Source organism: Lutjanus erythropterus, chromosome 14, assembly GCF_056507025.1.
Source record: "Lutjanus erythropterus isolate fLutEry1 chromosome 14, fLutEry1.hap2, whole genome shotgun sequence".
NCBI lineage: Eukaryota > Metazoa > Chordata > Actinopteri > Lutjaniformes > Lutjanidae > Lutjanus > Lutjanus erythropterus.
In genome coordinates this window covers 17,739,866-17,753,147 of record NC_139330.1, presented here as the reverse complement: position 1 = coordinate 17,753,147, position 13,282 = coordinate 17,739,866, and the positions used below count along the sequence as shown (strand labels likewise).

Sequence of the window (13,282 nt, the reverse complement as noted above, 5' to 3'; positions counted from 1 at the left end):
TTGTCCTTTTTATTGCACACTCAGGCCACTTTTAACAGGAATCATAATGTATATGCTTTCTACACACAAACAGCGTGCTCTGCAGCCATCATGTATTTCATATTTGAGAGCTGTAACCCGTATGAGTGCCTTGACTGTTCATAAAACCAAACATCAATACACCAGCAGCAGCCGGGAACCTTGAACTCTGAATCATTTTCTTATGGGGTTAATAATGAGGGGGACACCGAGTCAACGACTGACATATAAAAGAATTTATTTCTCATGTGCACAAAAAGAATTGGAACAGAACTGAAACAGAACAATGATTGAGGCCACAAGGCTTTCCGTATAGATTTTCATCAGAAATCCTTTTTTATGTCCATGACACGTCTCCTGTATCATCTTTACAACAGCAGAAGACCCATTCCTTCAGAGGTGCTCTGCTTCCTGGAGCAGAGACTTCGCCTGAATGACGGTGGCTTGCACTCTGCGCCAGTGTTTCATTTTCAGATATGTCGAGCTACATGTAGACAGAAATAGGCAAATCCCAAGTGCAATTTGTAGAGAGGAGAGCTTCTCCTGGAGAGCAGGGCCGCAGTCTGTTTTCACTGTTATCTGGTGCCCTCAGCAACGACAGTTAACCCTGGTACCAGATGATGTATTTGCTTGTGTAGAGTTAAAGTAAACTTCATCTTGGATGCCTTAAGAGTAAGCGGTTCCGAGAGTGGAGGGAGGGAGGAGAGATGGGTGGATGTGTTTCTATACATGGAGGCACAGATGACTGTAATTTGGATTAACATAATGATCACGACATCTACTAACAGCAAACAGGACAATATCTTTGATTGTTGCCAAGGACTTCAGTTTGATCACGTCTTCATTTGTGGAGCAAAAGTGAAACCATTTTCACGCTGGAGGTCTTTTGTACTTTTATGCCGTTCTCCATGGGGATTACTTGTTCTGAGCCCAACAACAAAAGATGATACAGAAAGCCATTTAACTCATTGCATAGTGACATAAAACATCATCATGACATTATCATGAAAACAAAATAAAATGACAAAGACAACCTATGTGATGTTAGCATCTGAAACCTGCCACTACAGCACATGTAGCCGCAGGTTATACAGTCGTTGTGCCTTTTCCTCAGAGCACAACATTACATTAAGACACAAATGTAATGTATGTTTTTTTTCTGTATATCTACAAAGGGAGCCAGTACATTAGTATGATACTGCAATGGTGTGTGTGTGATATTATTTACAGAGAAGAATTGTCTTCACATTATTCACAAATCATTCTACAAAGCAGCATTTTGTTGCAAACTGATGGAGTATTGAGTCACTGAATTTCACCTTTTTCATTACAGTCATATGCATTATGTTGTTTGCCATACATGTTCAGTGTTGACTACTTATTTAAAAGATAATACTGCTTTATTTATGCATACATATACTGTAAATAAAATATTAAATATCAAACTAAGTCTTTGGCAAATGTAGTTAAAAGTACATTCACAAAATATTTTTCAAAAAAGCAAACAGAATCAGTATTTCCTTTCAGTCCCGATGGAGAGTAAATGAGCGAGGGTGGTGGTGAATGTGTGTTTGTAAAGGCAATTAATTTCATTGAACAGGCATGAATTTACGTTGAAAAAACAGGTTTGTAAGGCAATTGTTGAAGCTAATTTACAGTTGGTTCACTCAACTGCGTACAGCTTTCTAAACTGTGTAGGCATCTAGTGGTATGACTAAGTAGCTGAATGAAGTATAACCCAGGAGAATTTATTCATGTAGCCATAAGGCCATGGCTTACAGTCTGCTCAGAAACTCGAAAGCGTCGCTTTTACTCAGAAAAAGATGCTCACACAAAAACATGTCTGTCTGTCTGTCTGTCTGTCTGTCTGCTTTGTGTTTCTACACCTACATTATGCAACACATTTCAACTCATGTTTAAAATTGGTAGGTTTATTAAACTTAATTGTAAGTGAATGTACCACATAAATTAAATAAGCTGAGGTTATAGTGCAAAAAAAGAGCAAAGACGATCATGCATGGACATGGACATGACTGGAAAATAAGGGAAATGTGACTGAACTACTCTGATGTGAACTACTCTGAAGAAATCTTTGATTTTTTTACATTAAAAATAGTGACAGAAAAAATAATTTAAAGTATTTAAAATTCTGGCGAGTCCATTTTGTGGCCGCCATGTTTTTTAATACTTTGCAAAATGATTTACATTTTTACATCTGATTGTTTGCCACAGGGAGTGTGATGTTGCCATTGGTCTAAATATAGGGTCAGTAAACGTTGTAGGACATGCTGTGTTTGTCTGATAATGCAGGTGGGACTGGAGAAATGGGAGCAGAAGACGTAGTCAAAGCACCAGAGTAAAGCCCGCCCTAGAGTGTGGAGCCAGGATCTCATTAAGAGTCAGAGAGGCCCCACAACACTGGTTCAAGTCGCTGCACCGTCCAACTATGGGACCACTGTCGTCTCCCCTGGACTTCTCTCTTTAGAGCAGAAAAATACTGCAGTTCATCACATAAAAGGAATGTGAGGATCCATGAATAAAATAACAACAACAACAACAGCAACAAAGAAACAAAAATAAAAACCCACAACATTTTTTTCCACATGGTATTCTTCACACTGTTTTTCTTCAATTTATATTTTATAATATATATATTTATATAATCTCTTAAAGTCATTCTGGAAATGTTCAGGCCTGTGAGAGATTGAGGGCATGATGGGTGAGTTCTGAACGCCCGCGGGCCCCTTTTTGACCCGAGAGTGTGTTAACGCTGAAGCTGGGCTAGATGCACCGGCGTCGACCTCGCCGATCCTTCCTCTTCCAGATCACGCAACTTCACGGGGTTTCCTTTAGGATTCCACCTCGCTTCCCTTTGACCTCAGTGTTTCTCAGACGGGGACAATATGGAGGCCGAAGCCCTGGCCCTGCAGTTTGAGCTGGTCTCCATGGTAACTAGTGGCGGTCGTAGGCAGTGGCAGCAGTGGGAGGTGCGGAGCCACGGGATGCGGCACTATAATAATAAGGGGAACCTGAAAGTTAACAGAAGAGCGAGCCGTTGGAAACCACGAGATCAAACGTCATGTAAGAGGGTGTTATACTGCAAGAACAGATGGAGCCTAGAGGTTTCTATTATTGTTTATGAATATGATTTTGATTAGAACATGGCTAGATGAGATTAAAATTCATTAAAGGGATAATTTGAATTATTTAAAGTGGGGCTGTGTGAGAAACTTATGGATAGTCAGTGTACTGGAGAAGAAGAAATGCCCAAAGTAACAAGAGCAAAGCAATGTGCTGCTGTGGACCGGGTCAGCAACAAAAAGTATTTTAGCCACTTAAAAAAAGGTCCATCTTAAAATAGCAATATCAGTTTAATTGTACGCTATATTTAGAATATTTTTACTTTGCTCCATAGATAAAATCAATAATTTTACTTTGCAGAACAAAGGAGTTGCTGGTCTACTGCTGCCTCAGTCTGTTGGTGTGTTTGTGTCATTGTTGGTGTTTTAAAAGGATAGTTTGGATTCAGCAAAGTCACATAATAACAAAAACGATGTAACAGATCGAGGCAGTGGTAGACCAGCAACTCTTGTGTTAAAATACCTTTTGTTGTTGACCCTGTTCACAGCAGTTCATGGCTTAGCTTCCATGCCGGTGCCCCTCTTTGCTTCTCCTCATGACTGACTATAAATAAGTATCTCATTCAGCCTCACATAAAATTATCTACTATCCCTTTAATGCAATAATATCTTTGATAAGTTTTTGTTTCATAATAGAACTTACTTAGTAATGCTGGATTGCTGAACCGCCATGCTTCGTTGTAAGTGGTGTACTGTGGATGAGAGTAGGGGTTTCCAGAAAAGTCCCCTCCTGGAGAACAAATCAATAAACACAAACATTAGCAAAGAGCTAACAAAGTAAAAAAGCCTTTCCACCAAGTTACATTACAATCTTGTCCCACAACAATATGTCTGTGGTGTTTTTATCCTGGCTGCTTCAGTCCCTTCAGGTGAACTGATTGTTTTATTAATCCTCTGTTAGTCTTTAGGATTTCCTCTATTCTTTCCTTAAGTGAGAATTCCAGCGCTTTTTTTCCTGCTTTTAAGCGATGATGCTTCGCTTCAAAACTCCCTAATAGGTTCTTGGAGACTCTCCTTCGCTCTTTGTCCTCCCTGTGTGGGTCCTGGCGGAGAGGACAGGGGGCTGAGGGGATGTCAGAGAGCGATGCTGTGGGTCCACAGGTTTCTTTCTTTTATGAGACTATAAAGGCTGGGTTTTATATGAAGCTGCTGAAGAATGGCCTTTGCTTTAACAGTGTTTGGGGCCAGTCACTAAATCTTTGTCATTCACTCCCAGATGAAAAAGAAAAACCTACAATCTGGATTAGGAAGGTGATTGTGTGCTTGTATACACACTTTCCACTGACATATAATCCAACAAAGGGTAATTTTCTTAATTTGAGAGCTTTTACCTCCGTGTATATCGTAAAAAACACCGAGCTCCTTTGTAAATACTACATGCCTGCTGTGATTATTGGTCAGTGTGAAAGGTACATGTCTCCGAGCAATAAAGGGAATTGTGTTTTCAGTTGTTTGGAGGAGAGATCTCCACACACGCTGGCAGCTATAGCATCCTCACTGCTGGTCGTGTAACTCGAGCTCATCCCTGAGAGATAGTGATTTAAATATTTACAGGCCCTCCACGCCTCTGTGTTTTGACCCTTAACTGTTTGCTGTGAACCTGAACTGCAGGTTAAGTAGAGGGGAAAGAGATACGCTCTGCAGCCCTGGGTGTCCAGGGAGGCGAGGAGAGGCGCAAAAGCAGTGTTTATCGACGGGGCTGGTGAGAGTGCGCTGTGTGGACACGGTGAGGGTAATGAGCGCTGGGAGCTGGAGTGTAACTGAGAGGAACTGTCCTATCTCACGGCCACTGATTGTGGTGATCGCCTATCGAGTTCATCTAATGTCCTCGTCCGCAGACGCTAACCACAAACTAACCGCAGTCTAACAAAGCTATAACAAGCTCACTTCAATCCTTTGGGCTAAGAGCAAAGGGTTTTAAGGTTTGTTCACTAGTGAATGGGTCTTTTTTTAAAGGTGTAAATGCATCAGAAAGATAGTTTATTGTTGTGTCTCATTCCCAGGAAATCACATACTGATGTTTTGGGTTTGTAAAGAGTCCCAAGCACAGGAAAATGTTGCATATTATATATTTAATGCACGTGTTACATGTACACCGTTCCAGAAGTGACAGAGAAGAATTACCACTTGTTTAGCTTAAAGTGACCTCAAGTTCTTCAAACAAGATCAACTGAAGGGTACTATCTAGTGAAAATAAAACCTGTAAAAGTAAAATTAATGGCATCGTAAAAAGGGAGTAGTGTCACCTACCAGGAACCATTCCAGCGAGTGTGGAGGTGGGGTAGCTGCCTTGTCCTGTGGGGGGGACATGAGGCGGGTAGCCAGGTAAGGTGGTGCTCGCCATGTCTCGACCTGCAGGCACACAGGAAGAAAACTCTTACAAGGATGCTTCAACACAGAAAAGTTGCATAACTTGGCATAGATGTTAATCAACAGTGTTTCCACATTATGGTGATTAAAGAACATATTTGCTGTTGCAAGTAGTAGTACCTAAATATATTGGATTACAAGCATGGACAAGTGTAGGTTCTTTTTTTGTTAAACTTCATTATCATTCAAGTGTCATTGTATCTTGGTACTTTTATCCTCTGCACCCTAAATTATGATATTTTATAAACAAGGACCACACTGAAATCATTAAAGTGAAGTGATGCATATAGTTGCAGAGAATAACAAGCAGTGTCGCTGTCACTCACAATGCATCAGACCATTTCATGTCTTACAGTAGGCAAGATCATTTTGCAAAGAAAAATAGTTAAAAATGGTTAAAATGACCACAAATATGAAAAATCTTTTCAAACTGTGGGGTGGATGTGGTGAATGTATCTGATTTATGTACTATGTAAATGCACCAGAAAGATAGCTGATTATTGTGTCTGATTCCCAGGAAGTCAAATACCAATGTTTTGGGTTGGTAAAGCGTCCTGAGCACAGAAAATAATGAGAAACTAAGAAAATGCTGCAGGAGGGCAGGCTCTCTGTCTCTGCAGGTGCAGCTTGAGGTGGGGAGTGTAAGCATTTTTCATGCCAGAAGTTTGAGAACCGAGGAACACCCATGACAGGCCACCAGGCAAACTAACTTATCTTATCTAACTATCTGTTTTCTGTAGTGTTAATATACGGACGTCCTGAGCAGCTTTTAAACCGAGAGGAGCATCGCTCTGCCCCACATTCAGTCCTGTAATTAACAGTGACAGTATCGGGCCTGGTTGGATGAAGGGGGCACACAGGACAAGCAGATACTGGTCCAAAGCAGGCCACAGCATCAGCCCTGTGTCTCTGCCTGTGCACCCCACTTACCCCCTTCTCCACCCTCTTTGGCCTCCTGTGGCCCCTCGTACCTTGGGCCTGTCACGAGGCTGGAAGGACCTGGAGGCCTATTGTTAACCTGAGAGACGAGCAAGGGGTCAGAGCTGGTGAAAAGCAGGGTGGAAAGGGGGAGAGAGCAGCCGCTGTTAATGAGGGAGCAAACAGTGTGTTTTGCTCCACAAAAGTAGGGCCACAAAGCATGATGGGATTAATGGCTTTGCGATGTGAGAGGCGGATGCCTTAATATTTGAACATTGTCAAAAACGAACACAGAGGGAAATCAACTGAACAGAGAGAGCTTGATTGGATTTTGATCGGTCAAGGGGTCTTATGGGTAAAAGTGTACCTGCTATAAAGGGCTGGCTGGCATACTGGCTGTAGCAGGGGCCGTGGGCATGGGCGGGGTAGCTGGGAGTAGAGGCATCTACAGAGAGGCTCGACTGGTGGGGCAAGATGTCAGCTAGAGCAGAGTCCCCAACAGAGGAGGGGGTGAAGGGGGCAAAGGATGCCTCATGGGGCTCCCGCTTTACACACATGGAGGGTGGATATGATGGGTGAGAGTCTGCCAGGTGGAAAAACAAAAGAAAAAGAAAAAAACTCGATGTGATGCAGACATGTGATGCAACTCCACACATTCTGTACATACATTCAATCAGCCACTCAGAGGGACGGTGCACTCTTAGAAATAAAGGCGCTAACTAGAACCATACAGTGTTGTTTGGCTTGTCCCCATTGGAACACCCTTTTTGGTTCCTGGTAGAACCTTTAATAGAGGTTTTACATGGAACCTTTTGAGAGAGTTCTACCTAGAACTCAACATAAAAAAACGGTTTCACCCAGAACCCCCTATGAGAGAACTCTTCTACGATGTGAGGGTTTCACATAGAAGCCTATTAGGGGTTCTATCCAGAACTGTTTCATCTTCTAAGAGTGCCCACCCAGGAGGTTCTACCGAGAACCTCTTTATATTTTAAGGGTTTGATCTAGAACACAGGACATTTCTAGATTCCAGGGGTTTTATGTGGAACACACAGGAATTTCGACTGCGAACTGTTATGTTCTGAGGGTTTTATCTAGAACACACTCAGGGAGTTGTACCATGATTTTTTTTTAATGTTTTGTTTTAATGTTTATTTAGAACTTACCCAGGTGGTTCTGCTGTGAACTCTTTGGTACAAAGGCACCTTAACAAAAAAGTTCCTTAAGGATTTCAATAATTCTTGAAGAACTTCTTTCACAAAGGGCTCTTAATGGAACCCCTAGTGGTACAAAGAACCCCTAAGAAACTCTTTCTTCAAAAAAAGGTTCTTCAGAAGCAAATGGTTCCTGGTATAACCTCTGCTCTTCAGGAAGAACCATTTTAGATCCCTTGTTTGATGTAAAGCTTTTTAAATGTCCAAATAACAAGTGGAAAACTACTGTACAGGAATCAAAAATGTGTTGCAGGAGAAGATTTTACATTTGTTTTGCATGTAGAGCAATAAATGAAACAGAGAGATCCTTTGCATATTCATGGCCTGAATTAAAGGAAGCCTAAAGGGCGAGGAATACTACATGAAGTGGGATTGCTACCGCACATTAACTTCCTATCTTCTACCAACTTAAGAGCAGACATTTCGTATGAATTCTGAATTGATAAGCAGCATTTAGAAGTTGATTTGTTCATTTACATACCTCATAATAATAATCTCATATGCACCCAGCAGTAATTCACTCAGCTAAGTGGAAACATACACCAGTGAAATGTTGCAACAACACATCGCGCCTGATCAATCAAGCTCAAATGCGTAAAAAATTTCCCCAAGGTTTTGGGGGAAAACAAACAACATAATCTCACGGCTGCTTTCTCACAACAAAATCACTCCCACAAATAACCAAACAATCGGCTCGCAGACAGTTCAGAACTCTACACTTTGATCTAATTTGGCTGATGAGTCTTGGCGTCTTTCATTTCAAACCGGCTCTGCCTCTTGAACCTATGCAATCAATGTGAGCTCTGTCTCCTCCGGCCTCGCCACGTCTGCCGCAGAGCCCGCTCTGTTCGCTGGGGCCTGTAGGGAGAGATGGCTCTTTTTCCCCGACACCATGATAGCCTCATTAGCTGCTTCCCCCATCATTGTTATTTTACAACAGGACTGTGTGTTGCGATTCCTCATTAAGATAAGGGCTGTTCTATGGAAGGGGGATGCAGCACTGTCAGCCCTATGAACCTACTGCCAGGGAACTGACTGCTTTCCCATAGAGGTCTATAGCAGCTTCTCCACATCTCTTTGTCTTTGTGACAGCTGTAAACGTGGATTTAGACAGAGGTAGTGCAATTACACCGACCACTCTCATCTTATTGAGACAAATACCACTGTCACAGAAGGAGCGACACAATGTTTAACAATGTAAGTTTTTAACTTATGATCAAATCATTAAAAAGAGTGGTTGACATGACTCTCTGACACGAACAGGAATATTCTAACGAGTGGGCTTTGCGTTTAATTGGATGGACCTAAAGTTTGTCACGTGCACCGCACAAGTGTGTCATAAATTTATTGGAAACAGGGTCCGACTATAGGAATGAGTGCAAATGACTAGCACTCAGTTCTGCTCTTCAGTTAATTAAATCGAACATGTAGTCTTAAAGTCTTTAAAGTTAAAACAGCTTTCAAAAGTCTAGTTACCCATAGTTCAGTTTGAGTGCATAACAACCTCCATCCACCCCTTATTCACTGATATGAGACAATACAGTGGAAGATGTCAGAATCACCATAAAAGCACTATATTCAACACACACCTTTACCAGTAGTAGATTTACTTGAAATATTATCAAAACTGGAATACGGCCGAGTGCAAAATCTAAATTAAAGACGCACATTTTGGATAGAGAAAATAGATACACTACAGATGTCCTGGCCTACAAATCGTGTTCTTCAGATGTATGAAAGCATGTTTGTTTGGTACAGACCCCAACAAATGTCACATCATCCTGATTTGAATTGTTTTTTTAGTGAAAATGAAAATTGTGACTCTAATTATGAATCATATCACAACTGTACATTTCTGTTTTGTAGTGCACAGATTTTCTTACTGTTCAAGCACAACTGTTTATCACCTACATCAATCATCTTCTTGCACATGCATTTCATACTGTTTAATACTGCTTTATACTGCACAGTATATGTCTCATCTTGTCTACCCTGGTCATCTTGTTCTTATTCTTTTTTCTTACTTTACTTATTAAAGACAGAAAGACACAGGGAACTAAAAAATTCATTGCACTGATAACTTGTTTATTTCTGTGTATGGCAATGAAGCCTTTGAATCCCTTGAACATGATTACTTTTTTCCCATACTGTACAGCCCTATCAGCAGCATTACCATTTTTTAACCCACATGATCGCTGCAAACCTAAACTACAAAAAAACAGAGAAGACATACTCTACAAGTGCTGGCCTTAATAAAACATAATGAAATGCCAGTGTGTGACAATTTAGAAAAGCAGATTGCTTAGATTGCTTATTAAGTGAACCTTGCTCATGCAGGTACAGTATATTATCGCTCTAAGCAACACTTACTTTGTTATAAGAGTGACTCTGGAAGGCTCACATAGTATTTGGGAATCAGACAGTCAAAATATCAGATTTTCATTACATGACTGTCGTGGTCAAAAGATTTCACAATAATGATGTTATTTAAATCTATAAAAATTTTGAAAAAAATGATGCTTTCAGTCAAATAAATTTTTACCTTTGTTTATTGTGCTTTTTTTTGTCTCTTTTTTTTGGCAAATGAGGAGTGACACTGTAACAATAACTGTACAAAACTGTACAAAAAGTACGTTTATACTTAATGGATAGTGAAAAGGTGTGTGTGGGGAATGAGTTGGGGGAGGGAGACAAAGCAAGAACAGAAAGAAAGGGAAATGACTTAAGAGCACACAGTATGTTTAAGAAATGCTGGATTATTTAAACAATATTATTTGTATTATTAACATGATGTATTTCATTTCTTATATACCAAGGTTACCGGTATATAGTGACACAATATCTGGGACATTAGTGTGAACTTAAGGATCAGACTGAGGGTGTTTACACTGTCTATCTGAGACTTCCTGCAGACTAACTGTAGGCTTCTGTTTTCTCAGCGCCTGAGCAACCGTTGTCAAACAGACAGGGGTTACGACGCAACAACAACCGATACAAACGCTGCGTTCAAGACCACTGAACTCTGAAACTAATCAGACATGGTGTTGCTTATTGTCCTGGAGACGAGGCAGAGCGCGGGTAAAGGGAGCCTGTCAAATCACAGGCCCTGATGATGGAGATGGAAGATAAACTCAGGGTCCTTGGGGACTCTTCTCCCCAGCAAACACATCTCTGAGAGAGTGGAGACGCTATAGAGTTCTCCAACATCTGTCTCAGCTTCACCACTGATACCATGTCTGCAGACCCCATCAACCATAGAAATGAACTGTTTAGAACCTGCAACAGTCCTCTGAGTGATGCGCCCAGATATAGCTGCAACAGCCTGCTCTCAAGTGAGCATTTCATTTTTAAACGTACACCGAGGAACTTTGGTGCGCAGACCATTTACTGGCAGAACTCTTGTTTTCAAAAGGCTGACATTCAGTCTGCAGATAACTTTTTTATTCCTAGAGTATGTTCAAGATCACAGCAAAACTTCATGTTTGCATCAAGTACAGCCAGTTAAACCCCTGCCTTCACTCTCCTGTATTGACGAGGTGATAATTTATTACCAGAGAGAAACAGAGGATTGTTTGTTGAAGGCTGTGGTGAGTAAGTAAAGAAAGTTTGCAGGGCCCAAATAGCTTGAATTCCCCATCCACCAGTTTAAAGTCATTCATTATCAAATGTGTGCTCAAAGGTTAGTGTGCTATTGTGGGGGGTGATATAAACATTAATTTCCGAGCTCGGGGCTGCGGGCGTTAACTGAGCTGAGACAAGCCGTTTGTCACCAGGCCACACACCAGGCACGGCAGGTTAGGTGGCTGCTTGTTGTTTGCCACCCAGCAGAGAGGAGCTGGTGCTGCCAAGTCATAAACCGGGCTCAGAGTGTGGTGTAGATTTCAGGTGAAATGAATCTTTTCCAATTAAAGTTTCTCCCACCTCTGCTCTCTCATCTGTACAGTTTGTCAGTCATATAGCGAGAAAGCGAGATATAGGTAAGAGGGTAGAGATGGAAATGCATTGGATCTTCACATCTGCTGGAGTTGTAGTAGGTCAGAGGGGTGCCCATTTACACCCAGCCTCCCCACAGGCTCTGCTGAGAGTGATTATTGAGCCCAGCCTGCACAGAGACCACTGCACTCTCACTGGGCGTAACCCTATTTAACTACTGACAAGTGGCTACAATATTATACTATAATTTGTTCCACAAATGAAGCCGGTGTCACAATTAGAATAACTACAGCCAGTATGCACTGGATCTGCGGGATACTGCATTTTGCTTACTCTGTTTTGCAGACACATAAATGCTGGACCAGAGCCAGAGACCAGGGGTCAATCATAACATGTTGTTCTATCCATGGATGCACTGAGCAGTTCACAGTGTTCATCGACTGGACACAGACGCACACACATGTGCAACAGCTTCTCTGCAGCTCACATACACCAGAAACAAAGTTGTTCTCTTCATATAATCTACTTGCCAGTATTAGCAAAAGGCTAGATTTGTTATTTTCTTCATTATGCAGCAGCCAAAATCATCTGCAAATGACAAACTTGACTTGCAGTCAGGGCAGACAAAAACAGAAATGTTTCCTTACATGTGGAAATCTATCAGGGTTGTTTCACCAGGGACAAATGACTTCTTAGTCCTACTGCACTTGAACCTGGACACTCTAAATCTACGGCAGGAGTGCCCTAAATCTCCCCCTGATTTGGCTGCTGCCCTCCTTCCTAGGTAACCGTCTCTTTCACACATTTGGGTAAACAGAGGACACAAAAGATGGCCGACATTGCTTTCTCTCCAGCGCCCTTGGAACGCAAAACTGAGCACTTCATTAATCATTCATCTTTAATAGATTATGCAAATTTCAGGACATAAAAATCAACAAGATCAATAACTGCATGAATTTTAATTGGGAGCAGAAAACATTTAAGGAATGAATATAATCTCGTAGCTCCATCCAGTATGAGAGTGTAATTTATTGATAATTGGATCCCAGCCTAAATGAGGAAGGTAATTTAGTATATTTCAGCCTTGGCATACATTCCTATTTACAGGGTTTGCTAATGGCAGAAAAAATAATATTATGCGCTGACAACCTACACCCAATCAACTGCTTCATGCATTACTTTGCATAGTCGTTAAAATTAAATACTAGAAGTTTACTGGAAATTACTTCTGGGTTGAATTTCAAAACACTCAGACACATTTTTTATTGCTCACGCTAAAGTATGTTGTCATATTCCACTTTAAGAAAAGTTTTGTTCGTCCTCCTCCTCATTATGCAATATGTGGCCCTCACATGTATCGCTTCAGGAGGCCCCCGGGCCCCCAGGTGGCTTGAAGGCCACCTGCTATGAGTGTGCTCCCTAGAGCGAGACCGCTTTCATAGGAGGAGCCTCAGCGCAAAAGACAAAAACACACCTTTCTTCTCCTGAGGCCCAACTTTCTGGGGCAAATCTACCTCCCACATATTCAGGAATAAAAAAGGGGTCTTTCTTTTCCCATCGCTCTGTGCCTGGGTCTGGGGCCGGACTATAGGGATCATTTGAGAAGGGCCACTGCAGTTTTCAATCATGCTGTCCTCCTCTTTACTCTCTCTCTCACACACACACAGAGACACACACACACACACACAG

The 13,282-nt window shown here is 41.5% G+C and overlaps 1 protein-coding gene across 15 annotated transcripts in view; it reads right to left on the bottom strand.

Annotated features, from left to right (window-relative positions):
* Positions 1-239: 239 nt before the first annotated feature.
* pax2a (paired box 2a) overlaps positions 240-13,282 on the bottom strand; it is a 37,565-nt gene continuing 24,522 nt past the window's right edge. For 4 of the 15 annotated variants that reach the window (XM_084735190.1, XM_084735193.1, XM_084735191.1 and 1 more), the window contains 4 exons: positions 6,814-7,029; positions 5,409-5,510; positions 3,802-3,888; positions 240-3,028 (listed from right to left, as the gene is read on the bottom strand). In XM_084735190.1, the coding sequence (XP_084591316.1) occupies positions 2,907-3,028; positions 3,802-3,888; positions 5,409-5,510; positions 6,814-7,029 (527 nt within the window). In that variant the 3' untranslated portion in view covers positions 240-2,906. Of the gene's footprint in view, positions 3,048-3,801; positions 3,889-5,408; positions 5,511-6,813; positions 7,030-13,282 lie in introns of all 15 variants that reach the window. The other 11 variants (XM_084735197.1, XM_084735200.1, XM_084735198.1 and 8 more) reach the window with 3 other exon arrangements.